The sequence below is a fragment of the Microcaecilia unicolor genome, chromosome 10, assembly GCF_901765095.1.
Source record: "Microcaecilia unicolor chromosome 10, aMicUni1.1, whole genome shotgun sequence".
In the NCBI taxonomy this organism is placed as follows: Eukaryota; Metazoa; Chordata; class Amphibia; order Gymnophiona; family Siphonopidae; genus Microcaecilia; species Microcaecilia unicolor.
The window spans coordinates 180,231,650-180,249,362 of NC_044040.1; the positions used below are offsets into that span (position 1 = coordinate 180,231,650).

At 49.2% G+C, this 17,713-nt stretch overlaps 1 protein-coding gene across 2 annotated transcripts in view; it reads right to left on the reverse strand.

Annotated features, from left to right (window-relative positions):
* The window catches only part of PFN2 (profilin 2), an 89,437-nt gene that overhangs the window by 48,163 nt on the left and 23,561 nt on the right, over window positions 1–17,713 (reverse strand). For both annotated transcript variants that reach the window (XM_030216994.1, XM_030216995.1), the window contains exon 2: window positions 10,827–11,019. In XM_030216994.1, coding sequence (XP_030072854.1) covers window positions 10,827–11,019 — 193 coding nt within the window. The remainder of the gene's footprint in view (window positions 1–10,826; window positions 11,020–17,713) is intronic.

Genomic DNA, 17,713 nt, shown 5'->3' on the forward strand with positions numbered 1-17,713 from the left:
ACGAATGATACATACCTGTAGGAGGTGTTCTCCGAGGACAGCAGGCTGATTGTTCTCACGACTGGGTTGATGTCCACGGCAGCCCCCACCAACCGGAACAAAACTTCGCGGGCGGTCCCGCACACAGGGCGCGCCCACCGTGCATGCGCGGCCGTCTTCCCGCCCGTGCGCGATCTTTCCCGCTCAGTTGAATGACAAGCAAAGGAATGAGTAAAACGCAACTCCAAAGGGAAGGAGGGAGGGTAGGTGAGAACAATCAGCCTGCTGTCCTCGGAGAACACCTGCTACAGGTATGTATCATTCGCTTTCTCCGAGGACAAGCAAGCTGCTTGTTCTCACGACTGGGGTATCCCTAGCTCTCAGGCTCACTCAAAACAAGAACCCAGGTCAATTGAACCTTGCAACGGCGAGGGCATAACAGAAATTGACCTACGAAGAACAACAGAGTGCAGCATGAACAGAATAAATCGGGTCCTGGAGGGTGGAGTTGGATTCAAACCCCAAACAGATTCTGCAGCACCGACTGCCCGAACCGACTGTCGCGTCAGGTATTCTGCTGGAGGCGCAGGGGTCTGCTTGGGCGCACGCTGTTGATGGGAACAAGCGCGCTGGGACTGTCCCTGTGCCTGAGGAGGCCTTCAGGCCGGCTGGGTGTACCTACGCTTGTTGTAGGGCTAGGGCGCAGCCTGCCTGGCCCGGGAAAAATGTCCACCTGCTGAGGTGGATGCTGAAGGCGCCCGGGAGAGCTTGTCGAGGGCGGTTTCCCGCTGGTGTAGTTGGGTCCACCAACTGCTCGACCTTCTCGCCAAAGATGTTATCCCCCCGGCAAGGGACATCCACCAGTCGTTGCTGGGTGTGGTTGTCCAGGTCAGAGGCACGCAGCCAGGAGAGTCTGCGCATCACTATACCTTGGGCCGCAGCTCGCGATGCCACATCACAGGTGTCATAGATACCCCTGGACAGGAACTTTCTGCACGCCTTCAGCTGCCTGACCACCTCCTGAAAAGGCCTGGACTGCTCCAGAGGGAGCTTGTCGACAAGGTCCGCCAGTTGCTTCACATTGTTCCGCATGTGAATGCTCATGTAGAGCTGGTATGACTGGATGCGGGTCACGAGCATGGAAGATTGGTAGGCCTTCCTCCCAAACGAGTCCAGAGTGCGAGACTCCCGCCCCGGGGGCACCAAGGCGGTATCCCTCGAACTCCGAGAGCAGAGTTCACAACCGCCGAGTCATGAGGCAATTGGGGCTGCATCAACTCTGGGTCAGAGTGGATCCTGTATTGGGACTCCGCTTTCTTGGGGATGGTGGGGTTAGATAATGGCTTCAGCCAGTTCCGAAGCAGTGTTTCTTTGAGGACATTGTGCAACGGCACCGTGGAAGACTCTCTAGGTGGTGATGGATAGTCGAGGACCTCGAGCATCTCAGCCCATCCACAGAGACCATGGGGAAGGGAATGCAAATAGACATGACCCTGACGAAGGAGGCAAAGGAGAGGCTCTCAGGGGGCGAGAGCATCTTCTCCGGTGAAGGAGTGGGGTCGGAGGGAAGGCCCTCAGACTCCTCTGAGGAGAAATATCTGGGGTCCTCCTCCTCCCCCCACGAGGCCTCTTCCTCGGTGTCGGACATGAGCTCTTGCAGCTCAGACCGGAACCGGGCCCGTCTCAACTGCGAGGAACCATGTCCTCGATGATGGCTTCGAGCGGTGGACTCCCGCGCCGGCGGGGATGAAGCTCCCTCCATTGACATCGACGGGGATTCCACCTGCGTGGCGGTCGACACCGGTGCCGCAAGCGGCGTCGGTGTCAGAGGCCTCGGCATCAGGCTAGAGCACACCGGCGCCGCCATCAACGGCGCCGGGGGCGCAAGCACCCCCGGTGCCGGCAAAGCCTGGCGCATCAGCCCTTCCAGAATCCCTGGAAGGATGGCTCGGAGGCACTCGTCAAGGCCCGCTATCGGGAAAGGCAGGGGGGCTGGTGTGGGTGTCGGTGCCGGAAGCTGCTCAGGTCCAGGAGACGGTACCGAAGCACCCATGGACTGACGCAGCGACATCTCTTCAACCGAGGGGGAACGCTCCTCTTGGTACTGCCGCTTCCTCGGCGTCGAATCATCTCTGGATGTGCCGGAGCTGGTAGTCCCGTGCGCCGTGGGCGACCGACGGTGCTTTTTGGTTTTCTTTCAGTGCCCGTCATCGGCGCTCGGCGGCAGAGATGAAGAGGAGGTAGAACCCCCCCGGCCTCGAGGGATCGGGTCTGACAGGGTTCAGTCCCGATGGCCCTGGGTAGAGAGAGTGGCCGGGGCCGATTGCCCGCGCGGCCGCTCACCCCCGCCGTCGCCGGCAGGCCAACAGTACCTGTACTCCTGGGGTCGGTGCCATCGTCGGTGCCGATTGTCGACATCGGTACCGAAGATCCGGCCGTCGACACCGATGCCGTCGAGGGGCCGGCGCAAGTTCCAAAAAGACGGTCCCGAAGAACTTGCCTCGCCACCTGTGTCCGCTTCCGCAAGCCGAGACACAAGATGCACGTCTTGGTATTATGCTCCGGCCCAAGGCACTGGAGGCACCAAGCGTGAGTATCGGTTTGCAAGATCTGCCGGCCGCAGCGACCACACTTCTTGAATCCGCTCGGGACCTTCGAGGACATCGACGGAAAAATCGTGTCGGCGAAGTCAAAGTCGTCGATGGTGGCGGTGAAAAGCACACCCGAAAAAAAGAAAACGACCGCACGGCCACAAGGCCGCAACGAGGCGCCCCCGCGCTTAAGGACGACAAGGGGACAAACTTTTTTTTTTTTTTTAACAGAAGAAAGAAGAATTATGCGAACGCGTTCGTAAAGAGAAAAATCCGGTTTCCGGGGCTGACAGAGAGAGAGAGAGAGACGGTAACACGTCTCTCTCCAGCGCGGAATAGAAAAAAACTGAGCGGGAACGGTCGCGCACGGGCGGGAAGACGGCCGCGCATGCGTGGTGGGCGTGCCCTGCGTGTGGGACCGCCCGCAACATTTTGTTACGGTTGGTGGGGGCTGCCGTGGACGTCAACCCAGTCATGAGAACAAGCAGCCTGCTTGTCCTCAGAGAATGTCCATCACCATCTGATGGAAACAATTATGGTGAGAGGCTGCTCAACTTGAATCTCAGTTGCGTGTACTAGCAGGTGATAAGTCTTCTATAACATAACTAGTGCTCTTTAAAGGACAGAGCTCACAAGTTGTTCTGTAAACATCTGCTGGCTGACAGACATAACCCATTAGTTCTGGGCTGTCTGGTGGATAAGGAAATGGGAGCTGACTTCTTTTTGAAGTCATGAATAAGCAGGCATCCTTATTCACAAATGGTACAAGACATGCAAGCAACTGGCTGTGTCTGGCAGGCAGCATCTATATTAATAAATCCCACCTTGAACGTTCTGAAGCTCACTCCAAGGCAGAGAAGCACAAAAATGCTGTAGTCTTCATAGGCTAGGACCAGTCACCCTCACTCACAGACCCGCCCTCAGCCACGCCCCATCTGTACATAAAACGCTACCTCAACATTCTGAAGACAACCTGCTGAAGCCATCTGCAAAATCCCTAAACAGTTCGTAAGTTCATGGTGGTGAAGCCATCCAACTCACCATGTCTCTCTGCCCCGCCCTCGAGGGCGGAACACAGAGAGTAAAGGGATCCATAAAGGCACCCCTACCAACTGGCAACCCCCTCCAACAAACAACGACCCAGGCAGGGGGAGTGTTTCCGTACTCCTCCCCCTGCCTAGGAATCGCGACAGACTGCTGGCAACCCCCACCCCCCCCCCACGCAAATAAGCACACACACACACACAGCCTCGACGGTGCACCTCTAAGTGCCCCCCCGCCGCATCGCCACAACAACCCGTGCAACGGGGCATCAGAAAGCTCCTACCCCCCTTCCCTCCTCACCGCATCACCCAACCCCTCCCCCTCCGCTTCACAAAGCCCCTCCCCCCCCCACAGACCGCCTCGCCACCCGCGACCGCTAATACAAACTCTGTCCGGCGGCTGCTGCTGCTTCTATTCAGCAGCAGCAGCCCGTACATAAAGAAAACAAACAAAAAAACAACCTCCTAAAACGCACTTCCGTAGAGAACCATCTCACATTAGCTGACGTCTCTGCAGCCGCTCCTCCTCTCCCCTCAACGTCAGTGCCCCTGCCGGAAGACCCCGGAGAAACGCTGAGACGTCAGAGGGGAGAGGAGGAGCGCATGCTGAGACTTCAGCCAATGTGAGATGCTTCTCAACGGAGGTGTGTTTTAGGAGGATTTTTTTTTGTTTTGTTTTGTTTTATGTACGGGCTGCTGCTGCTGAATAGCAGAAGCAGCAGCCACCGGACACAGTTTGTATTAGCGGTTGCGGGTGGCGAGGGGGTTGATGAGGGGGGAGGGGCTTGGTGATGTGCCACGGTGGGGGGGGTCAGGTGATGCGCGAAGGGGGGGGGACAAGGAGCTTTCTTTGGGTGCTGCGCCGGCTGGGGGGGGGAAGGGGGGTCTCGCTGGACATGGGTGGCTGGAAGGAAGCAGGGGGAGGGGAGGGGAGGGTTGATGGACATGGCTGGCCACAGGGGAGGAACAGGGAAAAAGGAGAGGAGTGTCCTTAGACATGGGTGGCTGCACAGGAGAGGAGGGTCGCTGGACATGGGTAGCTGCAGGGGGGGCAGGGGGACAGAAGGGTCGCTGGACATGGCTGGCTACAGGGGGGACAGGGGAGAGAGGAGGGTCGCTGCACATGCGTGCCTGCAGGGGGACAGGAGGGATGCTGGACATGGGTGGCTGCAGGAGGAACACGGGGAGAGGAGGGTCGCTGCACATGCCTGGTTGCAAGGGGGCAGGGGAGAGGGAGGGGGGTAAGGGGGTTCCTCACACCACACACGCAGTCACTCATTCTCTGTCTGCCACATACACTCTCACTCACACACTCACTGTCTTTGTCCCTCTCTCTCACACAGTGTCACACAGAAACACAAACACTCTCTCTCACACACTCTCTCTCTCGCACAAACACATACACTCTGTCTCTCTCTCACATTCTCTCTCTGACACACACGCTCCATCTCTCACACACGCTCTTTCTGAAACATACACTCCAAGGAAAACCTTGCTAGCGCCCGTTTCATTTCTAACAGAAACGGGCCTTTTTTTACTAGTATCCAATAACTAGGAGTCCTAGTGGAAAGAAAGGTGCTCCTGAAGTCGTTGATCTGTGTGGCAGGATATATCAATAGAATTGTTTGGTTCTGAAGTCACATGCCTCAGCATGCTACTTAGCAAAGCCATGAGGACCCAAGTTGCAAAACAGCTGTTTTAGTATCAGCAACTTGAATTATTCTAGGACCTTGTATGTAGAGGGGTAAGAGAGCTGGATGTGATACAAGGACCTCTTACGCAGAGTTATGGGCCATCTTGGATAAGAAATTTTTTTTTTTTTTATTTTATTTTATTTATTTATTAGTTTAAATCATTATTTCACAACAAATTATGATCATGTAATAGGCATTAACATCAGGAAAAGAAAAAAAAAGGAAAAATAAAATTTATAGCCATTTCGTCCACTAAAAATAAAGAAACATTGGTTCCAAGAATAAAGAAATACATGTCAAAAGCAATTAAGTAAGTCCCACCAGTTGCTACCTAGGGGTTACTGATCCCAGCCTGCTATATTATGGTGGGCATATAACATTCATATCTACTCTAGCATCAAGAAATTCTTTTAACTGTTTAGGGTCAACAAATTGAAATTGTTTACCCTCAAGCATTAAATTACAAATACAAGGAAATCGTAAAGTGAAATTTATTCCCATGGCCAACACTCTCGGACGCATTTCCAAAAAGGCCCTGCGTCTAACTTGAGTGGGTCTTGAGAGGTCAGGAAAAACACGGACCTTTGATCCCATAAACAGATTTTCTAAGTGTCTTAGGGAAAGTCTTAATATTGCATTACGATCTGGCTCCAAAGCAAAAGTAACAAGCAAAGTAGACCTCTGTGTAACAATCTCCAGTGAGCTCTCTAGGAATGAAGTTAAATTCATTCCATCCCCTTTCCCTGGGAGATGTCCATCACCCCCTTGTGGGTTCCAGATATAATAGGCCCGTGTTATGGGGGGCAATGAATCCTTGTCCATTCCTAGAATGTCCACGATATATTTCTTAACCATATCAATCGGTGAAATTAAAGGCGACTTAGGGAAGTTGAGAAACCTAAGATTAAGTCTCCGAATCTGATTCTCCAGGTATTCTGTCCGTTTATGAAGAAAAATGTTATCCTTAATCAAAGCTGACTCCAAAGTTCCCCTCTCTTGTAATTTAATATGTAAATTTTCCAGTTTCAAGGCCTGTTGTGCTGATGCCTGTGCTTGGAGTAGCGCAGCTTGAGAAATAATTTTAATATGTTCAGTATTTTCTTTTATTGAAGGTTGCATAGAGACCTGAATATTATGCACCATGTCCCATAGTGACTCAAGTGTCACAATTGCAGGTTTAATCACGCCTAAATTTCCAGGAAAGGGTTGAGTCTGAATACCAACTTGCGAAAGTTTAGAAACAATTTCCAAAGGAAGTACCTGAGAGGCTGATTGAAGAAGTGTTTCTTTCAGTTGGATTTCATTTTCTATCGTCGCAGACCTTCCCTCGAGCAGGCTTGGCTGAGCGTTTACGTTCTCCTTCCCTGCTTGGGCTGCCGGCGATTCCCTTCCGGGTTGAGGCGGGGCAATGCGTTCTACAGGGCTCAGAGAAGCCCCGTCGGCGCTTTCGATCGACGCCGATGCGTCGAGAGCAGCAGAGGGGGTCGAAGTTCCCCGAGGTCCCGGTAGTTGCTTCGGGAACTGAAGAGTCGATTGCCGTAGCGCCAAGGACGTTTCAGGAGCCGAGGAACGCTCCTTAACTTTCCCCCTCCGTTTCCCCATCAAAGAGGTTGCAGAAGCGGCGAAATCAGCAAAAAAAACTACAGAGTCACCTCAGCAGCTAACTCGGGTGCGACCAGTCAGAGCGCCATCTTGGAACCGTCCAGAAATTTTACAGGTGGTCATCAACATTCATATGAGCTGGGGTACACACAGTACAGACAGGGGCACTGGGCAGTCTAGATAAAAATAAATATTCTTCCCCCCACACCTCTATTACAAGTTTCTATTCAGCCACTTGAAAATGAACACAGAATGTGCTAGCTATTGATTCAGGAACAAACTTGTTTTTGAAAGAGGTAGTGGTCACAATGCAGAAAAAGAAAGGATGTATAAAGACCAGATTGATTAAAACAAGTACAGAAAGCATGAATTCTTCCCAATCCCCACTAAGTGTATAGAGGGTGTATGTCAGGGGAGAGGCAGTTGGAAAACAGCAATTTGATCAGTTTACCTCTGCACAAACTTATGTTTCACTATATGTATAAAGTTTCTATGCTACAAAAGCTGGAGCAGATTCCCACATTTCTTGGGTGAGCTTCTCTGGAACCCCCAGTCCAAATCTGACTGATTTTAGAACAAAGAAGAGAAATAATCTCTTATTGCATAACTTTTTTAGTCAGTCAGCGACACCGTTCTGCAAAAATGAGTGTTATCCCTTCCTACCAGCAGGTGGAGGTAGAGGAAACTGAATGCTGCCAGTTGCATCACCAGCATGAGTTGAGTTGCTCCCTGGAACAATCTAGTATGCATCTGCCCATGCAGCAGGAGGTCCTTTTGTAACACACCCTTGCCCCACCAATCACTGCAGCTGCAATGATAAATCAAGTAAACACTGAAAGCATAGAGCACACCTAGAACCCTGGGCCAAAGTCTTCCAAGGGCAGGACTGCTAAACTATCACCGACTAAAAGTTATCTGGTAAGACAAAAATTTATCCTTTTTGCGTCAGCTCCATTGTACTGCACAAATGGGATGTACCCAAACAAAGCAGACAAGGCCCCCTGAATGACTGCTCTGCCAAAGTCCAAGTGGACTCTGGCCGACACAACCAACCTGTAGTGCTTAGCAAATGAAGCCAGCGATGACCAAGTTTCTGTCCTGCAAATGTCCTAAGGGGATATGACCTGGGCCTCCATCCAGGTGGCAGCGGGCCTTCAGCCCTTGAGGCACCAGACAATTCTAGCCAATGCAAGCAAGACAATAGCCACCTTGAACCCCTTGCAATGGAGACCTAGAGGCTGCCTAGCCCTTCAGAAGGCCATGGAAAGCACAAAGGGGTGGACAGACAAAATTAAATCTCCCTCAGGTACCAGAGCAGCATCCTCTGGATATCTAACTCATGGAGCTTCTGATTACAGGAGCAGAACCTTCTGCCAAAAAAGGGCAAGCAGCTCTCCTGATTAACATGAGCCAGGAGACATCTTCAGAAGAAAGAAGGGGACTATTTACAGGAACCCAGAGTCCTCCATAAAGGACAAATACAGGTCCTGGCAAAACAGTGCCTCCAGTTCAGAGATTCTATAAGCAGAGATGATAGCTAACAAAACATTGTCCCAATAGTAATGTCCTTAGCAGAAACAGAGAAGACAATGGAGCCTGACAGCACCCAGAGCTCCAGACTGAGGTCCAATGAAGGGAGGAAAAGCATAGCAGAGGGTGCAGATGAGCCATCTCTCTATGAAAAGCCAGAAAGATATCCTTCACCTTTCCATAAAAGTTGACCAGAGCAGCCACCTGGACCCCAAGGGCACTCAGAGCCAGCTCCCAATCCAGGTCTAGCTGTAGAAACCCTAAAATATCAAGAATCTGAGCCTTCCAGGGAGATGGGGGACTGCTCCCAACACCAGGATTCAAGAACTTGCCAAACCCCGATATAAAAGTCAAGAACCTAGAGATCTTCCTGGAGTGGTAAACCATAGAGACCAACGTGGCGGAGAACCCACCCTTCTCCATCTAAATGGCCAAACTAAGCCAAAAGGAATCCTGATCTTCCATGGCTAGCAGTCCTTGTTGGAGCAGGCAAACCTCTGGGCAGTGGAAAAGGATCCTCCAACAGGAGGTACCAGATAAAACCACATTCCACAGCCTGCAAGGCCAGTCTGGCGCCACCAACAGGACCAGATGAGGATGATAGGCTCTCTCTAGCACAGGATTGCACATCGGGAGGCCACAGAGGGAAGATGTAGAGGCGCTCCTCCAATGGCCATGGTTGAACCACAGTGTCTTAGCCCTGGGAGGCTGGTTCCCTCTGCCAACTGAAGCAGCGCTCCACCTTTGCGTGGGGTGCCAACTGAAGCAGCGCTCCACCTTTGCGTGGATACTGGATACTAAAAGTTAACTGTCGACGGCCCCAGTGATCCAGAAATTAGCTAAAATGTCTGTTACCCCAGCTCCCACCCTCCTGGATTCAGGAGGAAATGGTGACTGCCTGCACCTTGTCCACAATGTGGACCGCTGAAATGGCCTGCAGATAGACATGCTGCCTCCAGGGTCACTACCTGTCAGTGGACAGAAACCTGATTCCTGGCACAACCCTGCTGGTTCATGTATGCCACTGCTGTGGTAGTGTGACACCACCAACAGCTTTCCCCTTGAGGAAAGGTTGGCACACCCCCAGAGAGTGACAGCCTGCCCAGGACTCCAAGCGATTGATGGACCAGACGCCCTGAACCTCCTGCCACTGAGAGCTCCCAACAGAAGATACTTGCAACTGTTCTGACCAGAACATACTGCAGGGTATCCAGATTGTCCCACCAGGCTTGACTGAGCCTTACCTTGGGCGGCAGAGAAGAATGGAATCCTCTGAGGCCAATGCCCTTCGAAACAGGGCCTGCTGCAGAGGGTGTATATGAGCCCTTGACCAAGGCACCACCACCAGCATAGCAGCCATGCAGCCTCAAGAGCTACAAGTATTTCAAAACCGTGGGCTCTGGAAGATCACACAAATGGTGCAGCTGAGCCTGGAACTCTCTGCCAGTGCCTCTGGAAGTAAAACCATCACTCTGTGTTGAGGCACACCCCAAGGATACTCCAGAGACTGAGATAAGGACAGATCACTACCCAGCTAAGGGATTCCAGGAGGGAAGTGACCATGACATAGCCAAACTGGCCTATGAAGCTGGGTTGGTCTGAATAAGACATTCATCCATGCAGTGATAAAACTGAATACCCTGATGCCAGAGGTGCACAGCCATCACCCCCATCACCTTGGAAAACATGTGGGACACTGTAGCCAGGCCAAAATGCAAGGCCTAAAACTTAAGTGCTGCCTCAACATACAGAAGAACACATCTTATCATCTGCAATGGGTGAAAGGAGGTAGGCATCCAAGGTCCAGGAAGGTTCCACTTCTCCTATAGCACAGAAATGCTGAAGAGTAAGAGCGACAGCCTGGCACTTTAGAGCTGAGCCACAGGGAGATGTCATGAAAGCTTCCTGAACCGGATAGGCAAACTCCCATGCAGTTCCCTCCAGAACCCCCTGATCTGAGGTGATGTGGACCCGCTTGTTACGGAGGAGTGAGCCTGCCTCCCACCAGAAACGGGGAGCTTGGCATACCCTCACTGGGAAGAGAGCAGCTGCAGTCCTGCCCAAGGGAAAAACAAACAAAAAACATCTGAAAGATTACTGGGTTTCTAAACCTTTAAAGAAATAAAATAAAATTGTGTATTAGGCATTAACAATGCAACAACAGTGGCAGACTTCAACAAGCAGGAAGGCACCAGCCCTTTGTCACTGGGAAGAAGTGAACCTTCTGCCATTTTCAGTAATACACAGTCACATTAAAAAACTTCAATTTTCTTGTGTAGATGAATTTAAGTACTTCAATACAAAAGTTCTGTGCATCACTGACTTACTAATAAAAATACTATAATTTAAATTCGCAGATACAGAAGCACAAGATCTTTCAGACTCACCTCTTCCAGCTCTGCCTACAGCAATATTGTATGTTGGCTCACCACCTTGACTTTTTGTTCGGATGTCCATTGTGAAGTCATTTTCAACAAACAGGCTATCTCGGATCACAGAGCACTTCTTTCCACCAATAGTCAAACCACCAGTGAAGAAACCTTCCCGATCCTTTCCTACCAGTACATCTATTTCTGAAGGCTGTATTAAAAAAAAAAAAAAAAAGGTTTAGCAATTCACATAGGCAGACTAAGTTAAGATATCAAGTATTTGAACACTTCACACGTGCTTTAATCAGTCTCCACTTTTTTATTTTTGTTTAAATGGTTTAAGTGATATCCTTATGGAAGGGCCACCACTTTATAGCACTTCCAGAATACATGGAGGGCATGGGTGTTTTATACTGGTATATAGCTATAAGGATAGTGCTGGTTTAGTTAGTAGATATGAGTATTTTTTTTTTTTTGCCGTTCTCTCCTTGTCCACAAACAGCTAATACTTAAATTAGCAGCTCATGTTAAATCTATTCTTTCAGTATAATCTCAGGATCAGTTCTCATGAGGGACACAAGAGCAGTCCAATATCTCAAGTGATCTGGGAAACTACAGACTGGAGAGTAACATCAGTGCTGGGCAAAAGTGGTAGAAACTATTATATATGTTCAGTAATTTTTTTGTTTTTAAACAGATAAGATTTCAAAATCTTTGTTCAAAACCTGACAAAATGCAGAAGCATTCTCAACCTCTCACTTTCCACTGCGACTGTCCCTGCTGCCTTTAAATATGCTGTGGTCACACCTCTCCTTAAGAAGCCTTCACTTGACCCTACTTGTCCCTCTAATTACCGACCCATCTCCCTCCTTCCTTTTCTCTCCAAATTACTTGAGCGTGCTGCCTTGATTGTCTCTCCTCACATGTGTTTTTATCCCCCCTCTGTTAGACCTCTTTCTGACTCCGTCACACGGGGGACTAAAGGTACTTAGTTCATATATCAGGTTCTGTATAGTTTCTCTAACCTCCATTGTCACCCAATCATAAGGGGGTGGCATTAGGAGCCGTAATTGAAAACTAATTCCCATAACTACTGCTTTCTGTCCAAAACTGAGTATCACTTGTATGTGATCTACCTTAGGCTAAATGTTAGGTAAAGAGAAGATAGAATCAATAAAAATAGAGACAGAGATAGGTTTAAATAGATAGGTACATTTTATTCCTTACCCAAAGACAAGTCTTTAAGTTGATAAAATACAGACATCAGATTCTGGGTTTATCTGCACAGCGCCCTGCCGTCTGAGAGAAGCGTTGGGGAGGACTCCGAAACTAAAGCAAAATCTCCCCTCTTTTATACACAAACCTCTCCATAGAAGTGAATGGTGAGATACCTAGCTCTCAATTTCTGAGATGATACTTTCCCACGCGGTCTTATCAGCATGTTTTGGGAAGCGTTGAGATAACAGTTTCACATCTCCCTATTGCAATACTTTTCACACCATCTTATGAACTCTGTATGACCTCTGTATCATTTTATACAAAACTACTAAGCTCCATTTTATTCATCTGATCCATCATTCTTTCATTACAGATGCTGATTTAAATTAAAAGTTGTACCAGTTTGTGTCAGGACTCATTGTTCAGACCTGCTTTTTGCAGATTCTCAAATATTAAATCATTTACTTGTTGTTTGGCCTAGTCAGTACTTTTTCAGTTGTTGTAGGCTGCATAGCTTTGGCCATCACTATTCCAGTGGTAGCCTTAAAGCCAGGCCATATATTAACACATGCTATTCTTGACCCACTACAATCTGGTTTTCGCCCTGTCCACTCAACCGAAACTGCGCTTACTAAAGTCTCCAATGACCTATTACTGGCTAAATCCAGAGGTCAATATTCCATCCTCATTCTTCTTGATCTTTCCACTGCTTTTGACACTGTCGATCACAGCATACTTCTCGATACCCTGTCCTCACTTTGATTCCAGGGCTCTGTCCTTTCCTGGTTCTCTTCCTACCTCTCCCTCCGCACCTTTAGTGTTCACTCTGGTGGATCCTCTTCTACTTCTATCCCTCTGCCTGTCGGCGTACCTCAGGGTTCTGTTCTTGGTCCCCTCCTCTTTTCTACCTACACTTCTTCCCTTGGTTCATTAATCTCATCCCATGGCTTTTCCTACCATCTCTATGCTGATGACTCCCAAATCTACCTTTCTACCCCTGATATCTCACCTTGCATCCAAACCAAAGTTTCAGCATGCTTGTCTGACATTGCTGTCTGGATGTCTCAACGCCACCTGAAATTAAATATGACCAAAACCGAGCTTCTCATTTCCCCCCCCCCCCCCCCAAAGCCACCTCCCCCGCTCCCCCCGTTTTTTATTTGTTGATGGCTCTCTCATTCTCCCTGTCTCCTCAGCTCGAAACCTTGGGGTCATCTTTGACTTCTCTCTCCTTCTCTGCTCATATCCAGCAGATTGCCAAGACCTGTCGTTTCTTTATTTACAACATCCGTAAACTCCACTCCTTTCTTTCCGAGCACTCTACCAAAACCCTCATCCACACCCTTGTCACCTCTCGTTTAGACTACTGCAATCTGCTTCTTGCTGGCCTCCCACTTAGTCACCTCTCCCCTCTCCAGTCGGTTCAAAACTCTGCTGCCCGTCTCGTCTTCTGCCAGGGTCGCTTTACTCATACTACCCCCCTCTCCTCAAGACCCTTCACTGGCTCCCTATCCGTTTTCGCATCCTGTTCAAACTTCTTCTACTAACCTGTAAATGTACTCACTCTGCTGCTCCCCAGTATCTCTCCACACTCGTCCTTCCCTAAACCCCTTCCCGTGCACTCCGCTCCCTGGATAAATCCTTCTTATCTGTTCCCTTCTCCACTATTGCCAACTCCAGACTTCACGCCTTCTGTCTCGCTGCACCCTACGCCTGGAATAAACTTCCTGAGCCCCTACGTCTTGCCCCATCCTTGGCCACCTTTAAATCTAGACTGAAAGCCCACCTCTTTAACATTGCTTTTGACTCCTAACCACTTGTACCACTCGCCTCCACCTACCCTCCTCTCTTCCTTCCCGTTCACACTAATTGATTTGATTAATTTATTTTTTGTCTATTAGATTGTAAGCTCTTTGAGCAGGGACTGTCTTTCTTCTATGTTTGTGCAGCGCTGCTGCGTATGCCTTGTAGCGCTATAGAAATGCTAAATAGTAGTAGTAGTAGTAGTAAGCAGTAACCAACAGCAATCAGAAATCCATTTTGACCTGTTAAGCTGGCTAATTGCTTTAGTTTAGCCATTTGTTATTATTTATAAAACACAATAAAAATATTGGAACTAAAAAAGAAATCCATTTTGTATCCAAACAAGGTCTTCCAATTTTCTATATCCTCCTCCCCCATTTACTCTGTCCAACATGGGGCCTATTTTCTTATAGCCCACCAGGCTTCTTATGCTATCTCCTAGACCCCAACTCAGCCCAAATACCCATCCCTCAAAACCAAGCCACAAACTCCAGCTTCTTCCTCAGTTCCTCCAGAATACATACAGCTCAATCTGGTTAAGAACCAGATTGAGCTACATTTGAGTTCCACTGGGATCAGCGCTATTAACATTTATACATTATCTGGAAAATGGAACAGCAAGTGAGATTAAGTTTACAGATGACAGGACTATTAGTCGTCGTCAACACATGCAGATTGTGAAAAATTGCAGGAAGATCTTAGAAAAACTGGAAGACTGGGCATCCAAATGGTAGATGAAGTTTAATGTGGAAAATGCAAAGTGATGCACAAGAAGAGGATTGTGCACACAAGATCCATGTACCAAGGTTTTCAAGGCCAATCTGGAACTACCAGAAGAATCAGAAAGGATGCTGTGCTATTCTGGGCAAAACCCGGCCAGAGGCCACAATGGAAAGATGCAAAGGAGGTTCCTCTCTGGGTCACTGCTGGACCTGGGTACACCCATCAAGGCTGGTTCCAATTCTGCAAATGAAGCACTGTGCCTAAGCACTGCTGCTCAAGGCTATGAGATCAGAGGCTGGCAGTCCTTGCTGGCTATGTGTACTGCTGAAAATATAAAGGTACACTTCTGCCCAGTGAAGGGCTGCCACCTCCAAAGTGCTTGCCTGACTCCTGGTGCCTCCCCGGCTTGTTGAAGTCAGCCACTGCTATTGCATTGTCCCATCACTTGGGCTGCTCTCCCCTGTATCATTGGGAGACAACTCCAGTGCCCACCTCACTGACTAGGTTTCCATACCATTAGTCTCTATGAAGCCTTGTGGTCCACACCCCTGTATCACCCTGCCTAGGCAGTAAGCTAACTTAAGAGACTGGGTAACTGTGACCACTGATGCCAGTCAGGTGGATACAGCAGAACTCACTGAAGGAGGTGCCTAGACTATCCCAGTCTAGATGTGCTGTGCATGAGAAGCGGCAAGATGCAGTCGAAATCCTGGGAGACCAGAGCCCAATGAGACAAGAGGCACCACCACTACCAGGGGTTGCTGCCATAGATGCAGGAGATAGCCCTAGGCCAGACACCAAGCTGCACAGACAACTTCTGAGCCTTCAAACTTGTCCACAAGCTGTTCTGTGAGAAGGACTACCTGAATCTGCTTCTTTACAGCTCAGGGAGCATTTTAATACCAGACAGGGAGATAGGCAACTCTTTGCCCAGTTCACCACACAGTCTAGACAAGTGTAGGATGAACCAAGAGGTGGCCACTGCAGAGGCATCCACAGACACTACTCAGATCAGCTAAATGTCCAAGGACAAACTCAAATGACCTGGCAGTACAAGTGAACTATCACCATTATAATAGAAGTAAAGGAGTAGCCAAATGGTTAGTGCAGTGAGCTGGGGGACCCAGTTCAATTCCCATTGCAGTTCCTTGTGACCCTGGACAAGTTACTAAACCCTCCATTGCCCAGGTACAAGAACAGATTGCGAGCCCACTAGGGACACAAAAAGTGCCTCCATTGAAGTTACTAATCTGTTTTGTTGTAATTCCTGCCTTCCTGTAATGCCCTTATAACTTTAAAAATGTTACACATTATTTAAAATGTTGCTTTAGGAGAAATGTCATCTTACCAGATAATGTTCTTTAGACAGCAACACCGTTCTGCACAAATGGGGGTGGGAGGGGGGTTATCCCTTCCTGCCACAGAGAAAAATGAATTCTACCAGTAACATCACTTACTACTACTAATCATTTCTATAGCACTACTAGATGTATGCAGTGCTGTACACATTATATGCAGGTACTTTCTGTCCCTAGAGGGCTCACAATCTGTTTTTTTTTATACCTGGGGCAATGGAGGGTTAAGTGACTTGCCCAATGTCACAAGGAGCTGCAGTGGGAATTGAGCCCAGGTTGCCAAGATCAAGGCCCGCTGCGCTAACCATTAGTTTACTCCTCTACATCACCAGTATAAGCTACGGTGCTGACAACGCAGTATGTATCTGTCCAAGCAGCAGGTAGTCCCTTTTGTAAGGGATCCATGCCCCAACCACTGTAGCTGCAATGGTAGCCAAGCTAGCAAACCACCACAACATGGGAACTCTGTATAACAGCCAATCAGAATTTTGTTTTTTTGAAGGACTGAAGGAAGCACAGCTCAATCACAGAACCCTGAGCCAAGGTCGTCCAAGGGTGTGATTTCAGAACAGTATCTAAAGAAAAACAAAATTATCTGTTAAGACAATTTCTTCTTAGCATCAACTCCACTGTTCTGCACAAATGGGATATACCCAAGCAGATCTATTGGGCAGGGGAAAATATAGAGCCTCTTCCCCCCCCCCCCCCCCCCCACAAATGATGGCTCTGCTCAAGTCCAAGTGGACTCCAGCCAACATATCTGATCTGTAATGCTTCGCTAAGGAATGGAGCAACCACCAAGTCCTCCCCACCTCCCCAAAGGTCACTGGCCTCTCAGCTTTGCACCACTTAGCTCCTAAAGCAGGGCCCTTGCTGGCCACTGCTAAAGAGGGAGGAAGGAGAGACTCACTGTCCACCTGGGCCAAGCTCTGGAACCAAAAACTGTGTAGGGACACCCCTCCCTACAGTTGGGTCTAAAGGGGGTTGAGAGAAGAACCCACCACCCACTCCCAATTCCTGAGGGGGATGGAGATCCCTACTGCTACCAAAAACAAGTAGTAGAAAAAAGCAGCTCGAGTTAAAGTGCCTGCAAGTTCCAATGCCTCAGCTGAAGGAGAGGTAGTGTCAGACCTGCCAGCCCCCTCCCTCCCCCCTAAAGGTGTTTCTGAAGTTAGAAATAGCCCATCATACTGGGGACAAAGCCAGCAGCTGTACTCAGCTGCTGGATCCTGCAAGAGCTGTGCAGTGCCTACTGGCAGACATGGTAGGTGCGTGCGGGGAGCTTGCCTTAGGCGAGGTGCCTTCCTGCTGTATGCTAAAAATACCAGGACCTTTGAAAAGGGGTACCTCTGCCCTGCCGGAAATGCCTAGTATCACGCCCTTGACCTCTTACAGAATACCCCTGGACAACCGCCCTCCGACGGTCCTCCGGAAGTCGAGGCACAGTGGTATCTAAACTCTTGACCAGCTTATCTAAATCATCTCCAAACACGAGAGACCCCTGAAAGGGAAGCCTCAGCTTTGACTGAAGCCGAATCTGCCAACCAACCTCAAAGCCAAAGAGTCCTGCAAGCCAACACTCCTAACGCCATGGATTTAGGCGATGCCCTAAGCAGAGAATAAAGGGCACTGGACAGAAAAGCTGAGCCCATCTTAATCTTGGCGAACTTTTGATCAATGAGGGTAAAGATCATCCACCTCTCTATCCTAAACACCTGTTTTGACCACCAGAAACAGGCCCAGGCCACCAGTGCTCTAGAGATAGCTGTCTGAACCGCCAAGGCAGAAACAAAGGCATGCTTCAAG